Consider the following 20256-nt stretch of genomic DNA (forward strand, 5'->3'; position numbering starts at 1 on the left):
ATGACGAAATTGGATGAAAACTTATGTTTAGAAAAAACGTCAAATAATCAATCGGGCTCGCCATTCTCATTGAAAATTATGAACAGATACTGAAAAAGAAAATATGTAAGTATCAAGCAAATGAAAAATTAAGCAGTAAGCAACGGTTAACCATGCTTTCATTCAGAAGTCTTGGGCATGTTTAACATTGCCGCTGTGTTTTTTGTTGTTGTTTTTTTAAAATTATTATTCTAAGGCGCTCCTAATCAGCCATCTCAGTAACCAGTAACTGTCTAAGTAAGGCACACAGATATGATATATAAAATCTATGTAATTATATATCCTTTTAAGTTTTATCATTTACAAACTTAGATGGGGAGTACATAAGATTGAAATAAAAGACATTAATAAGGTTATGTCTTGGTTCAGAAAGAAAATTTTGTAGCAAATGAACTTGAAGGTCTTAGGAGGTTAAAACAAAAGAGCAAACATTGGCAATTGAATTGTTATATATATATGATGTTTACCTCACTAAATTTATTTATTTAATTGTTTTTCTAGCTGTTACATTATGGCAGAGAATCAGAGTGTAAGCGCATTTCCTCTGCCTCCTAGCAAATATGTCAATCTGTACACAGATGAAAATGTCAAGAGAGGCAGGGCACCACTTCCACCTCCGCCCATTCAGGTATGCCATATCATTAATGCTGGTAAATCTGCATATTGAAATGAATAAAATTGTTAACAATATACAGTTGATTTTCAGATTTGAAATCCCTTAGACGTGTAAGTAAAAAAAAAATCACATTGGTTTTGATTCACAATTTATTAAATAATTCATGTTGCAGGACACATATACCATGTTTGGAGCACAGTTTAATGCAGAGGATGCTATTATTAGACCTTTGGAATCTCAAGGATTTCGACGTCTTCATCCCCAGAATTATGATCACAAAAGAGAGCTTAAGAAGCTAAATCAATCCATTCTGGTGAATTTTCTGGATTTGATTGACATTCTGATAAAAGCCCCTGACTCATCAAAGCGTACTGAAAAGCTTGAGGATCTGAACCTACTGTTTATCCACATGCATCACCTAATTAACGAGTTCCGACCTCATCAAGCCCGAGAAACACTCCGTGTCATGATGGAGAGGCAGAAGAAAGAGAGATCACAAATATCCAAAAACTTTGAGACTCATTTAAACAAAGTGAAGGAACTGATTCAGACTAGTTTACAAAGTTTGCCAGAGGATTTCAGCTTTGATTCCAAAAGCTTGGTGAAAACAGAACTTTTGCAAGCCTCCCAGCAACACAATGGTTATGATGCAGAGTCTGAACCTTGTGACCAGCTGGACAGAATGATGTGTGACATTGTAGATGGGATGGGATAAAACTGAAGACAGTGTTCATAAATTAATGAGAGGATTGATAACTGTCATTAGTAATGAATAGTAGTAAATGAGTTTTGTCAATCTAAAACTTACAGCCATGAAACAGATTTGCATTTCTTCATGCTTGATAGCTTGTCCATGTTTTAATGTATGCACTAGTGAATCAGAATTTGTAAAAAAAAAAAAAAAATAAAAAAAAAAAAAAAAAAAAAAAAAAAAAAAAATGTAAACAAAAATAGTAAAAAATAAAAATGAAGAACTAAAAACTTGTTTGAAATAGTTTTTGTTCATCCAGATCTTGTAAAATTGTTCAAACTTAACCTTTGAGAATATGTTTATATTATTAAATGAATTTGTAAGTGTATGTTGTACCCTGTAACTGTAGTCCTTTCAACAAGGATAAAGGAATTCTGATGAAACATACAGTTGTTCTCAGAAAATGTTTGGATTAATTACTCTAAAACCAGTGAGCTACAGATCTCGGTCTGCAGCTATATAAAGGGAGACAATCACTAACAGAGAAAATAATTATGGAGGAAAGTTTTTAATTATCATTGGTCTAAAAAATTAAAATTTCCACTTAAACATGTTAAAATAGCCATTATTTTTCTTACAAAACTATCAAATACTACATGTATATCATATTCAGTGGTATAGAATTCAAAGTCAAAATTGGCATTTCCATGTTTCCTGTCTCTAAACACCAAATCTTCAATGTCAATCAAATTTAGTGTGGATTGTCATCTTAAGACTTTAATATAGACTGAAAAGAGGTAAATTTTTCCTACAGGTTTAATTGTGAACATTTTCTTCCTTTCCTGGAGATACAAGAGCATTGATTTTTTTTTATAGGTAAATAAACCACAAATAACTAGCAAAAATATCAATTTTTGCTAGCTTCTGGAGTCCTTTGAAATCTTCTCTTCTTAAAATCATTATACCCTGTATAACTTCTGCAGTATTTGTTTACAGAGGAAATATTAGACATATTTTCCATTTCTCATCATTCTTTAATACACTTACAGGTCATTATAATTATTGTTTGGCTTTTTATTAGACAAATGTTGACACCAATTACAGTACATGTATGTATCTCAAAGTGTGTCACAGGGGCAACATACAAGGAGATACCGTACAGCAGGAATTTTTAATGGAGCAGTGCAAACTATGACTCATTTTTAGCAATTAGGTAGTAGCCAGCTAATACATTGGCTAAATTTGCACCCTTGTGTAAATTGGAACTGTCACAGTCACACAAAGTCGGATCAGTCAGTAGTCAAACATATATCTGATATTAGTTTTTAGATGTATGTTAAGTGTAATAAATATGCATCTAGAAGATGCACTTCCTCTCTTTTGCATTTTCATGAAACTCTGTCTTCCTGGAGTTTGCCAGATAACTGGACTACCTTTGAGCAAGGAAAATGCTAATTTTTACAACTGCTTTCATCACTCTTAATTGATTATAAGTGGATGCAAGCTATTTACTAGTAACTGAAAAACATATGAACCACCTTTTTGTCTCATACAAGCTACATAGTGTTTTAAGTGGTCTGGCTAAAAGCTGGGTTTAAAGTCTTCATCATAGTACATTCTTCCTGAACTGTGATAGAGATATTTCACTTATTTAATACAAAAGCTGTCCTAAACCTTCAATCCAGGAAGTAAACAATCACTCTGTAAACCTGTATTGATATGTATACATGTATACCTGTCAGTTCAAGTGTAAATACAGGTACTGTATATCTTCCCTTTCAGATAAGGGTAAAATACCAGAAAAAAAGAACAAATTGATCATCTTTTTTAAGTTTACTGCAATACAAGTACTTGCTTGAAAAATCAACATTTATAAATAAATATAAAATAAAATTGTATAAAATAATTACATAATGCAATCAAACTGGAAAATGAACACAGCCGTGGCAACATATTGAAAATAAATTTCTGGGGCATATGGAAAATTATCAAAGTTAAAAATAATCTAGAACATTATTGGTATTACAAAATCAAGTGAATCGAATCAAAACGATAATGACTAGTTCAATCGGAGTTTTTATTCTAACATTATTATCTTTTTTTTTGAAACATCACACGAAGTCTTGGATTTAGTATATGTACAATTATCATAATATACACTGAAATTGTTAAGAGAGTAAATGAAATACATGTTTTGACCATGTTGACAAGGGGTGCACACAAAGAGAAACAATATCTAACTACTATATGGTTACATTGTTATAAAATTATGTACCACAACCAAATGAATGATTTTTTCCCCTACCTTTGTGACTTCAATTTTTTTCATTTTATCTCCTATTCTTTACACATACATGTACATGTATATTTTAATTTTGTAATACCAATACCTTGATAGGAGTCAAAGAGTTTTTGAATAAACGGCCGAGAGCTTTCTCTTCATCACAAAGTTTTAATACAACATCAGCATTGTACTGAAAATAAAGACTGCTATATTCAGCAAAGTGAAAGAAAAAATGTATCCTTTAAAACTAGCTCAAGTTATTAATCATCCTATTTTGTAAATTTAAGAGTATATTTTCTTTTTTTCTGCATTAAACAATCTCATAAAATCATGTGATGTTTTCTTGATTTACAATAATATTAAAAAGAGAATCTGGCTCTCCAGATAGAGGGTGCAGCTTAAGGATCGAACTAATGATAATTTGATAAAGAAAACATTATAAAGGATATTCAAAACATGAAATAGAATAAGACACAGCAGCTGTTATAAAACTGAGACATATTTCCTAACAGAAAATACTGTTTTAATCTAACTACAGTGTACTTGTGGATTATTAATACATCCTTGTTAATTTACAAATGGCAATAAAACATATCTTTATCATACATAAATAATAACTGTGCAGTTAAATGAATGTTTGGACCAAATAAAAGTATTGTCTTCCCACAAATTTTTATTAAAATAGAAAATTTGGTGTTATGACTACAAATTTTCTATTTAAAAAAAAAATTGTGGGAAGACAGTACTTTAATCCATTCATTTTTTAAATTATCCGTTACTCACAATTTGTAAGCTTGAAATCAATCTGTGACGATAAATTCTCCAGCAGGTATAACAAATAATCTCTTTGTGTACATATTTTGATTTTAAGTTGACTTTCAGCTATGACAAAAAAGGGTTATTAGCTTATTACCAGTGAAAATAAATAGTATCCTTTGATTTACATAAGGCAGCTATAGGAATGTGATATCTGCAATAATAATTTTCCCCTCAATGCCATCTAATCACATTGCAATAAAATGTGTATCTGAACCAGATTGATCATCCTTGATGATTGCAAACATCACCCAGCCTTGACCTTAAATTTAAACATTATTTGCAGAAAAAGGTACTGTTAAGTAATTTTACCAAAAATAATAATTTGACACATAAAAAAGACTCTGCAGAAGGCAATTTAATTTATCATATGGGATTAATCACAACTTTTACAGTTTATAAGGTTATTGGTAAATGGGCAAAGAGATAACTGATCAAATACTCCCTCAAATAGGAATTTTCTTGCGTTTCTTCGTGTGCTTGAGTATTAAAAATCTCCAATTAATAATCATCATGATCAGAATATTCCGAAACTTAAAAATACTTTGATTAACCTGATTGAATGTAATCTGTAACAAGAATCTAACTGATACTGTTCAGTCCATACCTGTACATTGTGTGGTTAGGAAAACATAAAATTCAAAAACTAAAATATAATTTGATAATAAAATTTAAAACATGAACACTAAAAATGAAAAATTAATATGAACTTCCCCACTTTTAACTACCGGTAATCAGCAGTGAAAAAACAAGCAGTTTAAGCTATATCATACAAAGTACCTGCACAGCTATTAAAAGTTTCTAAGCTCTGTACAAACAATACATGTACAAAATATCAATTCTGAAACACTAGTATGCACATCAATTCACAACATCTGAGAAAACAGTGTACAATAAATCTGAAAGGGCTTAGAGCCTGTAAATTCTATCTAGTGTTTATTGAGACTACTTATACGCAAGCAGATGCTTTATCACAGCAGAAAATGGAATCACACAAAATACTGTCTACTACATGTAAAAACTCCAACACTCAAGTTCAGTCCTCTTGTAGAATGTACTAGAAAGACACTATGTTATCTTATGTCTAATGAATAAATACAGACCACGGTAGTAAGTCTTGATTAAATTCCCCACAAAAGATGACATTATTAACATTTTCTTTTTAATTCCCCCAAAAAGATGACATTAACATTTTCTTTTTAATTCCCCCAAATAGATGACGTTAACAATTTCTTCGAATTATGAATTCAAACAAATTTATCTAATCCAGTTTTCCTCTTCTTTCTGCCAATGGTGACTTTGGAAACAACTGAGCCTTGATGTTAGGCATTGACCACGTAGCGGACATTTTTTGTCGAGTTGGGGTGCCTCGAGGAATCGGACTTCGGTAAAACACAATGGGACTCTCGGGGGTCTTGTTTGGGGTGGACACTTGTGGAAAACTGGCTGATAAATTGCCTTGGAAACGTGATCTTGCAGGACTCGGCCAACTACAAAAAAGTTAATATATATTTCTTTTCTAACTTTTGAGAAAAAAAAATTGACAATATGTCAAAAGGATTGGACACAAGTTCTAATTCAGGTAATCCTCTCCATATGTATAATAACATGTAATAATATTAATAATCTTCATAAAAGAGTGAGTACTATAATCTTTCTTTGAAAGTATTTGATCTACTTTACTATTTTGATTTGAGTGCTCTTAATTTCATATTGACTATCAGAGGTATTATGCCTTAACAATATTATTTCTCTCACATGTAAATCAAGACCCAATAATACAAAGTAACCTTTATTATTTGAGTTATCATTAAGTTAAATACTGACCAGCAGTTCGGATTGGCCATCCTGGAGGAAACTAGAGCTTTCCACCTGTGGATTAGTGGATAGTGTTCTTTCTCCACCTCCCGCCCCTGTATAGCTCTATACACATCCAGGTCTGTCTTACTGGGCTGGTACCTACAAATTTTATAAACAAGATTAAATACGATACCTTTGAATATACATGTAATTATCTCTAAATTAAAACCATTGATTTTCCAAACTATTTTGATTGTTCAACTTGGTGATATTAATTTAATGTAAATGTACATGTTGCTAGGCATACATATGTTATTTTAAGTAACATTCATAAATAGGCAAAATAAATATAAAGTTATTATGAAACGAGAGATGTTGGTAAAAATTAATAGGAATTTTTCTAGGCTGAAGGGGCATTACTCTGTCAATGGCCCAAAACAGAACTTGACCTAGATATTCTTATGATAAATCTGTATACCAAATTTCATTTCAATATGTGCAACCTCTGTGAAGAAAATGAATGGAAACTGATGGTTGACTGACAGACGACCAACCGACAGACAGCAGCAAAGCAATATGCCCTCCCTTCTTCGAAGAGGGGCATAACATATGACATACAGTACTTGTGCATATTTAATTAATGATTCAATTTTGATTTCACTAACCCACTTATAAAATATATTTTCCCTCTAGATTTGTTGTTGACTGCCAATGCTGATGTCACAGAATCCTTCACAAAATTGAAGACAACATCCACCATTGCAGGTAATTTACTGGGAAAAGAGTCCCCCGGTTTATACTGGCTTCCTCGAAACACAAAGAATGGAATGTTAGAAAATATCGCCATTTCTGCCACGGTTGAATTTGGTGGTACAACAGCTACACTAAGACTGACACTATCCACATCCTCCAGGTTTTGTCCTGCAAGATCTAAGATAATGTCTCGACTATAAATCACTCGCCTCGTGCTTCCATCTTTTTGATTATGTAAAGTCTTTTTTTCATTAAGCAGCTCAAACATAGACTGAAATTCGAAGCTAGAGACCCTGTCCTTGTCTAACTGTAGGGTGATATCTAAATGACAGGATTGGGTGTCCTCCTCCTGCTCTTCAGTGGAACCCTCCATCTGCTCCTCAGTAATGTCCTCCGAAAAAGTCAACCTTTTCCTCGGCATTGGAGGTTCTCTATCTGACTGATTACTTGATGATCTCTGAGAGTTTACTGTGGTACTGAAGTCTATTTTCTCATTAAACTGATTCACCAGATCATCTATCTGATCTGTGGGCTGTCTCTGGGATTCCGTTATTGCACTGGCCCTTTGGAGGAGTTCCTCAATGGCTTGATGCTCCTCCCCCTGAGAAGATACACTTGAGGTCTGTGATTTTTCCCTCCAATTTGTTTCTCCTTTAATGTTTATTTCACAACTTTGTACATTGTCCACTAATACAGTCGACTCCTTGGCATTCACTCTTGTTGTTTTATTCAGATTATCATCCACAACAAACAGTTCAGTTGACTGAAACCCATCTGCTGTTTTCCTGTTCTCTTCAGTGTTGCTGTTCTTCAAGTCCTCCTGATTATTATTATCTACAGTCAGTCTAGCTTCCCTTATGTACACACATCTACTACTTTGCATTTCTTTCACATTATCTGTATCGTGAGGGACTGTGCCATTGCTATGTAAATCTGAGTCGGACGTTCCTGTTTTACTTTGCTCAGTCCTGGTAGATTTCACAAATCCTGGATATCCACTCCCCAAACATGAAACACCTAAACACCCAGGTGATCCTGAGAGCCTCCTCTGTCTGCGTGATCTATCTAGTAGTGACAGCTTAGAGAACAGAGCGGATAAACAGGACATCGGGGTCAGGATACCAGTAAAACTTTCCTGGGACCAATCACTGCTGTCCATAGACCATTCCATGGATCGATTTATTCTACCATAATCATAGATATTCTTCTTTGGCATTGTGAAAGATTCCTCCATCCTTACTGACCTCTTCATGGTCTCTGAGTTTGGGAGAGCTCCATTGGATCTGTAACTTTTTACCTGATCCATAATGTTGCCATGGAGATACTTATCGATATCCACCATTTCCTGCTCATGCATGGATTCCTCAATGTCGGCTAAAGGCGACATCAGCCAGGATACATTCATACTTCCTCCTCCATCTTTGCTCTGGGTAATGGACATATCCATCTGATTGTACTTGAAGGAGTGGAAACTGTTAGATAGAAGGTCCAGTTTTCCCAGTGCTTCCTCGATACAAAGAGCCAGACTCTGCTTCTGTAGGTATTCTTCCAGGAGATCCAGGCCATCATCTGTCATCATGTCTGTGTACGTCTGTAGGAAATCCCAGTACTCCACCCAGGGAATCCCCATGTCATGTGCAAGTTGCCTAAAAAAAATTGCAACATTGACCTTTACAAAATTATAGATTCAAACAGCTTGTAAATTGAAATTTGATACTCCAAAAAAAATCTTTGGTTCAGAAAAAAAAAATCTTTATTGAACTGGATCAAGATGCATGTGTAAAGTCTTATTAATTATCATATACACTTCTTAAACAAATCACCTTCCGAAAACATTAGAAGTAAATCTAGAAATCTCAAATCAGGCAACTCTGGTACTTTGGAAGGTACAGGAGGATGACAAAAAATCATCAAATAGGCAATTTTGCCTTTTACATTGATTCAAGGTGCAGTACTAAAGCTGATTGCTTTGATATGAAGGCAAACACCAGAGAGAGAGAAGTTTACTGATTGGTACAATTTTCTGTGGTGAGATTGATTAATGACCTACCTGCCGATTCTCTCTAGACCTTTTTCACTGTCTTCTCGTTTTGTTGAGTAAAACTTTCGTTTGGCATAATCTGGACTGTTAGATGGAGGGGTGTTCCATCTCTTATGGAACAAATTTGCCTATAAAATCATACATAATACTTAGTGATGGTAAATCAGCCATGGAGATAACCAACAGTATTCAAGATTAAAAGTGCATTAAACAATACAAATCAGCAATGGAGCAAACAAAAACCTCCAAAACATTATAAGTGGGATCAAGTGCCATGGAGGAGTGAGCATCCCCTTCCGACTAGAAACAACTGCTGTGTGCTCCTTGTCATGATAAGGAAATAATGGAAAAATCCATTGACAATTCAGTGTGTATATAATGGCCTAATAATTAGTATGAAAAACATCAGTCAGGATTGACTTAAAGATAAATTGTATTATCTGACAAGGTCATAGTATCACCCATAGAACCTATGAAATGATGACTTTAAATGAGACTGCTGATATGCTTGTTTCAGGAACTTGTTTGTTAATAACTTACCTCGTTTTAAAAATTGTTCTTATGTAGAGCATGTGTATCAAATCAACTGAGATATAAATCAGGAATGCAGGTGATGAAGGTATTTTGCTGCATATGTAAGGGAAGTTGGCGATTGAAAAGTTAAAGCTTGGTTGTTAGATTACCATTAACGTCTTTTTCAAGTGAAATATCTAAATATGAAATAGATGTGTCAGACTCTGTGGTATCTTTTATAATACATATGTAATATTAAATAATAATTGCTTAACTGACATATATTTTTGAGTACGAAGTGAGCATAGTGAGCATTTGGATATAGAGAAATGTTTTAAAATTCACTTCAGAATTTGTTATTTTCTTGTGTACTGTATGTGTACTTCAAAAAGTGGGCTTCATATTTTAGCAGCTTTGGCATGGACAACAATGTGCTAATTCATGAATACCGTTAAAAAAATTATCTATACATATAATATGAAATGCGGCCATGTGTAGCGCTAATTCATGATTGCGCTAACCACTCAATACCCAGTGATTGCACTAAATTTTGAATACGCCAATTTATGTACACATACAGTATCTTGCAAAATTCCTCTAGAAGATACATATTTACACAGTTTGAACTTATTGGTACATTTTAAAGATAGAAATATTGTATTCAAATGTTGTCTTGTACATACATGTAGTCTAAAGAGTACTTATACCTTAAAATTAAGCATTCTTGAGAAAAAAAGAATCAAATACCAGGTACCCCATCATTTTCCCATTTTTCCCTATAGGCTTCATTTGAGAATGTTATTGCAGTCAACCCTTGTTTAATGGCAATGAGAGAAACCAAAAGACATGAACTACATGTACATGAACAAACTGGCATGCTGTTATTATTTTATTTACAATAACTATCTATTTAAAGCTTTCAGTGGGAAGGGTTTGTGAATTTGTCTTCATAAACTATAATCAATTTACCCATGGATCTTAAAATGAAGATTTGAAAAGAATTTGTGCAATGTATCAATAACCCAATGATTGAACATGCAAAAATTCCACAATAAACAAATGGTTAGATGAACAAACTAACTAAAGCCAAATAAACTTTATCTTGGCTTCAATGAGCTATCACAGTTTATAGTCTGAGAGTAGTGTAGTACTTTATAAGTACCTTAGAAGGAGTCATGGGCCCGGCACAAGCCTTGACGGCCATCAGAGGATCCTTGGGGCTCCAGGAGAGAGGGGGCACATTGACCGTGCTTCGGGAACTTTCTGGTGACCATGGGATACCAATAAAGGGCTGAGAAGAGTTGTCTTCAGACCGCAGCAAGGGGACAAAAAACTGACCTAAAAACAGGAACTTCCTTGGTTATAAAATATATGTTATAAAAAAAATGTTATCTTTAATTTCGAAATTCTTTAATATTAAAAAATAAGTTTACCAATTAATGAAATCATCTAAAATTCTATGAACAGATTTAAAAGTAAATTTGCCTTTTTATATACAATTTTTACACTGGTATTTGATTAAAAAAAAACTTGACCACATATTTGTGATAATGATATTATACACTGTAAATGAATTGCATACCTTCCATTAACTCTTTAATTTCTTCTCTTTGAGCAGTGGTAGCCTTATCTACTCTACTGCATATAACCTGAAAGACCATGTATTCTTTTAAAATTCTTTAACAATATATCCCTTTCAAATTTTGTCAACAATTTTTTTTGTCTGAGAAACATGCTTAAAAAGGATGTGGTTACAGCATTGTACCTTACTGTCAGATTAAAAAAATATGGGTTGGACAAGTAAGTTCAAGTATACTAACAATAAATCTGTCAAACAAGTGCTTTAGATTGTTTTGCAAAAGTCTTTCTTCTAAAGTTTCTCCAGATCACAATATTGATGACTGAAGCAAAGTAGTTTCTGAATTATGTTTACTTTACCTAAGACTGGCAAATCTCACCTCTCTTGGAGTTTCATTAAACTTATTTTTCACAGATTTGTCTATTTTGGGATGAGATATCAAGACTGCTACAACTTCTGCAAATCCATGTTTACAGGCAAAATGTAATGGGACTTCACAGGCCTGAAAGTTATAAACATGTTTATGCATAAATACAGCTTTATCACAGATAGTTCTTTATGGTAACTGACTCTTAGGTCTAACAGATGATGCCTCATTACTAAGGAACAATAATAAATGTATACCGCTTTATCAGGAGTGTTGAGATAAAGGTCTACAATAAAGTTAATTCTGTTGGTCCTTGTTCCCTCTGTTTCATTAGTATGGCCATACAACTTGTCAATAAAGCTGGGATCTTCTAACGTGTCCAAGAGAAGCTGACAAATTCCTGCTTGGTTGCTTCTGGCTGCTACATGCAATGCATTGTATCTTGGTCCTTCCTGTTATTTTGAAGTTTAATTTTTAAAATATGAAATTATTTATTGAAAAATACATAAATGTATGCACACACAGCAGAATAAAATAATCTATAATTTTAATATTTCCACATTTTTTTTTCAACCTTGAGTTCACTCATTCAAGTACATTTTTATTTTATATTGCATCTCTTATTAATTATATCCATTTACACTACTACCACAGAGATAAAGCCAGTAAAGAATGTCCATAATATTGTAACTACTTGAAGATTAATAATTAGAGCTGGGTATCGCGACTGAAAAATCATTTCGCGATATATTGCAATATTATATTTTGTATTGCAATATATCACAATATAAAATTTTTAATAAATTTTGCTTTTCGTCAATGTCAAATGAAAACACAAACTCAAATTACATGTATTCTCGAGTTGATATTGCAACTGTCTGGTCGCGTTGTGTTGGCGCAAGTGGCAAGCTAAGTTTTTTGTGGCACAACTTGACGAATCAAGTTGTAATATTCAGAATCGGCTTTAACATGAAGGGGTTTCATGTAACAGTTGTCGTCTTTTCATTTCTGACAGAGATATGTCTCTCATTTCTGATCACACTTCACGTCGCTTGCCGCCATATTTTACCTTGAGAAGAGCAAATAACTCTTTTTATAACAATTTATAGCATATCGAACCCGAATCGGTATTCACAAAAAAATACCGCGATACGTATTGTGAAGAAAAAAATCGGGATACACCGGTTAACCGGTAATATCGCACAGCACTATTAATAATCAATTCATTATCTATATGCAGTACAATTACTCCATAAGAGTAACCGATGCAATCTGGAATGTGCATATTTACCTGAAGAATAACAGGTGTGTCTCCTCCACTGACCAGAAATCGGGGGTTTTCCCACACCATTGATTCTACAGTGGTGATGTCTCCGTCTTCTATGGCCTTTCTTAGTTTGCTTAGCTCTTGTGGCTTTGGACCTTTAAATGGACTGCTCTCCACTGAGACTCCAGTACTCAAAGTTGCAATTGCTCCATTTCCATTCTGTAATATACATTTCTTAGAATTATTACATGCAATTCAGACTTAGACAAAAACTAGTCAATTCAAAAGACTGGCAGATGGACATAGGGCAAACCAGGGCTCGACATTAACACTTGTCCGCTTGTCCGGTACCAGTGAAAAGAAAATATGGACAAGTGAATATTGCTGGGCACTGGTCCGATTGGACAAGTGCATTTTAATGTAAAGGAGTCTATAAATAATAAAAAGAAAGACTGTTGAAAGCTAATCGGTAGTTTCAAGACGAAAGCTGTATATAAAAACCAGACTTCAATCCCGATTTGTATCCCTGTATTAATATTGAGTGCATATATTCAATCGGGATTGAAGTTCACTATATTGCATAATACTGAAACAAAAGTCATGGAAGATACGAACCGAAGTGTGGATTCTGTTTGATGTCAACAGGGTCACTTGTGGACATTTATGTTAGGCCAAAAGAAAAAATAATCTTGTTTCCTGTCCCCTGACCAAAAAATATAGGGTAAGTAGGTAGGAAAAAAATTTTATTTTGAGAAAAAATTTTATTTTCAAAACTCAATATAATAACAAGAATGTATGTTAACAGTTCACAAAGCAAGTTTGTTAATAAAGATATATAAAGTAAAGGTATCCTGTACACTTGTGATGTGTTAGTTCTGTAATTATTGTTGGTCGACTTTAGTATTTCAAAAAAATAGCCCCCAAAAATTGAAAATGTGAAAAAAAACTTTTAGGGTCGGAGGGTAAAATGTAGGGTAGGTCGGGTGACAGGAAACAAGAGTATATTTTATTTTGGCCTTATTGTCAGGACAGAAAGCCTAGATTAAATTTCGTTTCATAAATGTGTTTGTTGTATTTATCAATAACATTACGAATCAATTAAGCACGTGTCATGTGTAATGGAATTTATTTTAATTTTCAAATTGAAACTATCAGATTTTTATTGAAAATTTTTCGGACAAGTGAAGTTGAAGTTCGCACAAGTAAATGTCTTGGTCACTTGTCCGATTGGACACGTAGGAAAAAAAGTTAATGTTGAACCCTGCAAACTGATGCCTAATTAATTGCTATTTCAGAAGTGATTGAAAAATCTTTTTTATCAATAATAATTAAGACTTTTAAAAATTATTAGGTTTTTAACACCATTGAAAGTATGGCTAATTTTTTGTATTTTAATAATGTTGAAATATTTTTTTGTTTTGAATATTAAAATGTATTATGTAAAACATGCTTATTGTGAACATGCTTAAAATGATCCACACTTATAGGCTATAAGACAAGTTATGACAAAGTTATTTTCAATCCTCATGGGCTTTAAGCATACTTTATAATGTAATATTATAACAAATTATGTTTACAGTGTAGCAAATTGGCATTGCGCTATAGGTATGTTTTACTTTATTTTCTTCTTCTTTCTTAATGTTGCTAAAAAAGGTATTAACTTTCATAGTTGGTTTCCATGGTGATGCAATGTCATCGGGAGACAACTTTGAAAACTTTTCTGCATCCTCTTTGCTTTTAAAACATTTGAACCTGGCTCCTGAGAATTTCTTTACAGACTGCAGAGCCAATTTTTTGTCAGTGAACACTAAACTTTGACCTGCAACATAAGATTAAGATAAGTTACGATACATCATCTCTACAGGGAAATTTTCAACCATTTTATTTTTAAAATAATTTGCCCCTTTCGTCCAACTCACATGTACATAAACCCTTGAGGAGTAACATGTAGGCGATATTTACAATTAACCAGGTCCAGTACAATATCTTGATTTAGCTATATAGCTTTAAATAGCTAGATGGCTTTATTAAGCTATTCAAAATAGCTTTATTTAGCTATTTATGTACAGTTTTTCACAAAAATGTTTTTTGCTGAAAATAAACAAAAAGTCGCATGTATCTGACTCTACGTATTTGTACTATGGGTTATCAAAACAACAACCTAAATCAAAGATAGTTCTTACTTTGCAGCTTTTGAATACTTTTAAGCAAAAAGAAAATTTCTATTGTTAGACTAACTGTCCACTACCTTGGGTGCCTTGAGGCAAGGATAAGTATGATTGCTTCTCATTGTGCTGAACTGTTACCAATCAATTATCTTGTTGAACATAATTGGTCTCCATTATAATATCATTGCAGAAGTAACTGTATCAATTGCTTTATATAGCCCCAAAACTTGTAGAACTTTGAGTACAAAGTCTCTCAAGGAGACGTAATTTGATGAGTGATTTTTACATGCACTATTTTAAGAAGAGTTCAAAGTTGTATATCGTCACTGCACCAAGGTGCGCTTTTTTGTACATACTGAGAAAATTACACCTTTAAGAAAAAAGTGTAGTAAAATAGCTAAATTAAGCTATACTGAATAGCTTAATAAAGCTATATAGCTATTTAAAGCTATATAGCTAAATCAAGAGATTGTACTGGACCTGTTAACTGGGAAGCACTTTTGTCAGGAGAACAATGAATTGAAGAATGAAACTGTTTGTCTTCCATCTTATCTATCTAAATATGAGAGTAAAAGTGTGCTCTATTAGCTAAAATATTTGCTCACATTCTTTTTCTTCCAGTGAGACTCCAAGAGGAGGGCATACTCCATAATACACAGACACCTCCGTTTCTATTACAGGTGACTCTTCTCTTACTTGTCCAGTCTCTGCTTTCTGTTCACTAACCTGAGTATCGTCACTCGTTTGAGGTACCTGGTTTTCACCTTTATTCCCATCTACTGCATCAGATACAGGATGTTGCTTTTCATAAAGTTTGCTAGCTAGTTTCTTTTGAAAAATTAATTTTGTGCTCGGTAGAATTGGACCAACGTTTACTCCATTATCCGATAACTGCTGTCTGAGATCATTAATACTCAGCTGTTTCACAGCTTCTAAAACCTGCTCCATGTTTTCAGAATCCTCATCCTCCGCCACTAAACAAACTAGACCGAATTTACAATTTTGACTGCATTTCACTTCTAACGTGTTTTTTGATTGGATCGATGATTAATTATTCCACCAATCAAAGACGACGTATAAAACAGGCACCTGTTGACTGGTTCTCCTATGTTAAAAAGAGACCAATTTACAGGAGAGTTCCGGTGGAAGACGAGACAGATGTACACAACAAATTAACTAATGTTGGTGATTTTCCGATGATTAAACAGTTGAAATTCCAAGAAACAAAGCTAGAAACTCCTAAAGAACGTAACTTTATGCTTGTTAGCAGAATACAAGGTAAGATTAAATTGTAAACAAAAATATAGGACAGTGAAAATAAGGGGGCAGCAGACGACAAATGATGGGAACCACCCCCTGAGTATTTTAAAAAGTGTGAATAATTTTTATCAGTTTCACATGTATGGATAAAGTCGAGTATATTGCAGTTTGTCACTTTGTTTTCAAATATTTGATAAACGGAATTTGGATTTTTTAGAAACATGAATAATTATGAACAGTTCGGAAGTCATGATGAATCAAAATCGCCCCCAGAGCTTGCTGTTACATCTGAGACTGCTGGGGGTCAGGAGAATTCGGGCGATGTACAAATAAGAATGGATAACAATGCATCAAATGATGGAACTCTTCAAATTTACAAATCAGATGCCAAAGAAGATGTTGAATATGTGGAGGATCCAGGAGCAAAAGAGAATCCGAGAACAGGGATCGAGTATGGGTCATTTAAAACTATGGTTGTCAGACATATAGTGATTGCAATTTTATTGGAAATATTCAGGGAAATTTTTGGGGGGAGGCTGAGGGGGATATCCCTTTATCATCTACCTGTTCTTACGGGATCATGTTGGTTTTCTTCTGACATGTATGAAAATAATTTATGCTTAATTGAAATGTAGTCTATCATCAAATTAGAGATTATAAAGGGTTAAATAAAAAATTATTCATTTCAAAATTATGGAGAAAATGGGAGTTTGAATTAATAATTTTTCCAAAGAATTAATAATTTTTCCAAAAAAATATTGATTATAATACTGTGAAATTAATTTCTTTTTACTTTCTGTTTCCTTAAATTTAGGGGATTGCAGTGGATTGTAAAAAGCATCCTGGAACACATAGTATTTAGACTTGTAACTGTATTGCTGATTATTATGGACTTTATTTTTGTCATTGTGGAACTTGCAGACAATGACTGTTCAAAAAACAGAGAGACTTTGGAACTTCTGTCACATGTGTTAATAAGCTACTTTATGCTGGAGGTTTTCTTTCGAATTTTCTATCAAGGGTATGATTCTTTACTGTAAACGTTATTGATTATTTTCACGAAGAGATTTTCATATGAAGTTGGAATTTTTTTTTCTTGCTCATACTTCGGCTCAGGTGAGCTTTTCTGATCACATTTTGTCGGGCGTCCGGCTGTCTGTCTAGCTGTCTGTCTGTAAACTTTTCACATTTTCAACTTCTTCTCAAGAACCACTGGGCCAATTTCAACCAAACTTGCCACAAAGCATCCTTGGGTGAAGGGGATTCAAGTTTATTCAAAGAAGGGCCACGCCTTCATTCAAAGGGAGATAATTGGGAATTAATGAAAATTTGGTGGTATGTTTAAAAAATCTTCTTCTCCAGAACCACTGTGCCAAGAAAGATGAAACTTATGGGGAAATATCCTCAGGTAGTGTAGATTCAAATTTTTTCAAATCATGACCCCCGGGGGTAGGGCGGGGCCACAATGGCCAACCAAAGTTTTACTTAGAAATATATAGGAAAATTCTTAAAAAATCTTCTTCTCAAGAATAACAAAGCCATAATTGATCATATTTATATGGAAGCATCCTCAGGTAGTGTAGATTCAAGTTTGTTCAAATCATGACCCCTGGGGTAGGGTGGGGCCACAATGGCCAACCAAAGTTTTACATAGAAATGTAAAGGAAAATTCTTTAAAATCTTCTTCTCAAGAATAACAAAGTCATAATTGATCATACTTATATGGAAGTATCCTCAGGTAGTGTTGATTCAAGATTGTTCAATTCATGACCCCCTGGTGTAGGGCGGGGCCACAATGGCCGACCAAAGTTTTACATAGAAATATAAAGGAAAATTCTTTAAAAATCTTCTTCTTTAGAATAACAAAGCCATAATTGATCATATTTATATGGAAGCATCCTCAGGTAGTGTAGATTCAAATTTGTTCAAATCATGACCCCCGGGGGTAGGGCGGGGCCACAATGGTCAACCAAAGTTTTACATAGAAATATAAAGGAAAATTCTTAAAAAATCTTCTTCTCAAGAATAACAAAGCCATAATTGATCATATTTATATGGAACCATCCTCAGGTAGTGTAGATTCAAGTTTGTTCACATCATGACCCCTGGGGATAGGGCGGGGTCACAATGGCTGACCAAAGTTTTACATGAAAGATATGGGAAAATTCTTTAAAAATCTTTTTCTCAAGAATAGCAAAGTCATGATTGGTCATGGGACTACTTTTGGATTTAAACTTTTCAATAATAAATCAATTTCTACTTTTTCCTAGCCACAGTGCTCAGGTGAGCGATGTGGCCCATGGGCCTCTTGTTTTATTTTGCAGAACAAATACAAACTGTATATGTTTAAACAGAAATACCAGTAAATCTTGGAATTGATAAATATTTTTAAAAATGTTTGCTACCTTAATTAATGTAATATTTACCACATAGAATCTGATTCGAGTATTTGCTTCAAGACAGGTACATGTAGCCATCTTATTTATGGAAACCCAATGCTAATTATAAAAGCTAATACAGTTTAACAGAATAAGTGTCATTGCCCTTTTATTAAAGTTTGCAATAACCAGAATAATGAAGCTTTGAAATATATTGCATACAGGTGTTGATTATTCCTATCATTCTCAATTTTGTGAATAACTAATAATGCCCATTGAAAAAAATACAATGTGCATTATGTTCATGTTTTTATCACATTTGTACACCATCATTTTCAAGTATTTTTTTTATGTCAAACAAATATATTTAAACATTCTATGTCTTTCAGGAAATTATTGCTGACAGAATGCCGTGTGTTAGAGCTGGTGGACATAGGTGTGGTCACCATCTCTTTTATTGTGGATGTCACATTTCTAGTTATTGCAGAAGGAACTTCTTGTGCTAATAATTATGCTAAGTAAGTACAGATAGTATGTGTTTCTGCATACAGTGTACAATATGCATCATAATACTTTCATTCCCGTTGATCAGCAACATAAATTCATATTCATGCAATTCAAAATGTTTTTGTCATATAGTTAATTTCACGTAATTATGTTATATACCAGGTATTTTTCATTAAATAAAAAGTAACTTAAAATAAATGCATTTGTTAACACAGTTACACAGAATATTCTCAATAAATGTAGTATATGTATATCTATAATGAATTAATTTATATACCATGAAATAAATCACTTTTGATAATTAATGAATTAAGAAACCATGAAGCATATCTTGCAGTTGCAATTAGAAAGTAAAGACATTGCTTTTATATAGGTTGTTGATTATTGGTCGTGTAGTAAGGATATTACGAATTGCCAGGATAATATTTTTAATGGTTCAGCAAAAGAGACACATAGCCACAGCTTCCAGGAGAATTGTTTCACAAAACAAGCGGCGATACCAGAGAGACGGATTTGATTTGGATCTGTGCTATATTACTGGTTTGTTTTAAAATTTTAAAACATTTTACCTTGACAATTAAAGAGAAAATTCTGTTGAATGAATTATTATTGAAGGATAAGCATAAACTTATTTTTTTTCTTTGCCTTCAAGTTACTGGTTACATGTATCTTCCTGTCTAGAAAATATGCTTAATTGAAAACTTAAAATTCTGTGATTTAAAAAAAAAATTATATTTGCATATTTTAACAGTTTCTTTGTAAAACTTCTATTGACATGTATACAGGTATTTAGCATAAAATGTTTAAAATGCTTGAAGCCCCATAACATTTCCATTCAATGATTGCAGAGCGAGTGATTGCTATGTCCTTCCCATCAAAGGGAATGATGGCCATGTATCGCAACAGTGTCCATGTAAGAAAATGCTTCCTTATCCTTGAAAAAATATATCATGATTTAACTACCTAAATAATTTTTTTTTAATATAGTTATTGCTTATGATACAAAATCTTTAAACTAACTGGATATAAATGTACATGTACAAAGAGGAGCTTTTAATAGCCCTTTTCATATATTTTTAACTTTCATTTTCAGGAAGTTGCAAGATTCTTTAATACCAAACACAAGGGTCACTACAGGATTTACAATCTATGTAGTAAGAAAAGATTGATATGTTTT

The 20256-nt window shown here is 33.3% G+C and overlaps 3 protein-coding genes across 3 annotated transcripts in view; 2 read left to right on the top strand and 1 right to left on the bottom strand.

Moving 5' to 3' along the window:
- Positions 1-211: 211 nt before the first annotated feature.
- On the top strand, positions 212-1568 carry LOC134270046 (mediator of RNA polymerase II transcription subunit 7-like). Its single transcript, XM_062752230.1, has 3 exons — positions 212-276; positions 541-667; positions 828-1568. The coding sequence occupies exons 2-3, from the start codon at positions 551-553 to the stop codon at positions 1368-1370; spliced, it is 660 nt and encodes a 219-aa protein (XP_062608214.1). The 5' UTR covers positions 212-276; positions 541-550; the 3' UTR covers positions 1371-1568.
- Positions 1569-2387: 819 nt separating this feature from the next.
- LOC134270048 (ankyrin repeat and LEM domain-containing protein 2-like) lies at positions 2388-15953 on the bottom strand. The gene is made up of 11 exons (XM_062752232.1): positions 15540-15953; positions 14428-14585; positions 12791-12985; positions 11757-11951; positions 11512-11634; positions 11136-11202; positions 10716-10891; positions 9050-9168; positions 6912-8645; positions 6274-6405; positions 2388-5936 (listed from the first exon to the last, which is right to left on the bottom strand). The coding sequence occupies exons 1-11, from the start codon at positions 15880-15882 to the stop codon at positions 5708-5710; spliced, it is 3471 nt and encodes a 1156-aa protein (XP_062608216.1). The 5' UTR covers positions 15883-15953; the 3' UTR covers positions 2388-5707.
- Positions 15954-16077: 124 nt separating this feature from the next.
- LOC134270052 (phosphatidylinositol 3,4,5-trisphosphate 3-phosphatase TPTE2-like) overlaps positions 16078-20256 on the top strand; it is a 27067-nt gene continuing 22888 nt past the window's right edge. The window contains exons 1-7 of the mRNA XM_062752235.1: positions 16078-16212; positions 16412-16645; positions 17009-17215; positions 18962-19090; positions 19453-19619; positions 19928-19992; positions 20173-20233. Of these exons, the coding sequence (XP_062608219.1) occupies positions 16416-16645; positions 17009-17215; positions 18962-19090; positions 19453-19619; positions 19928-19992; positions 20173-20233 (859 nt within the window). The 5' untranslated portion in view covers positions 16078-16212; positions 16412-16415. The remainder of the gene's footprint in view (positions 16213-16411; positions 16646-17008; positions 17216-18961; positions 19091-19452; positions 19620-19927; positions 19993-20172; positions 20234-20256) is intronic.

Source organism: Saccostrea cucullata, unplaced genomic scaffold (assembly GCF_032062105.1).
Source record: "Saccostrea cucullata isolate Sc308-1 unplaced genomic scaffold, CSIRO_AGI_Scuc_v1 ctg261, whole genome shotgun sequence".
In the NCBI taxonomy this organism is placed as follows: domain Eukaryota; kingdom Metazoa; phylum Mollusca; class Bivalvia; order Ostreida; family Ostreidae; genus Saccostrea; species Saccostrea cuccullata.

What these genes read in the sequence shown, in the direction of transcription:
- LOC134270048 (XM_062752232.1), bottom strand. Translation starts at nt 15,882, where the DNA reads ATGGAGCAGGTTTTAGAAGCTGTGAAACAGCTGAGTATTAATGATCTC. An exon ending in GGTCTAGAGAGAATCGGCAG is followed by an intron (nt 8,646 to 9,049) that starts GTAGGTCATTAA and finishes AATTTTTTTTAG; the next exon opens with GCAACTTGCACATGACATGG. An exon ending in AAAATATATTTTATAAGTGG is followed by an intron (nt 6,406 to 6,911) that starts GTTAGTGAAATC and finishes TAAAATTTGTAG; the next exon opens with GTACCAGCCCAGTAAGACAG.
- LOC134270046 (XM_062752230.1), top strand. Translation starts at nt 551, where the DNA reads ATGGCAGAGAATCAGAGTGTAAGCGCATTTCCTCTGCCTCCTAGCAAA. An exon ending in TTCCACCTCCGCCCATTCAG is followed by an intron (nt 668 to 827) that starts GTATGCCATATC and finishes TTCATGTTGCAG; the next exon opens with GACACATATACCATGTTTGG.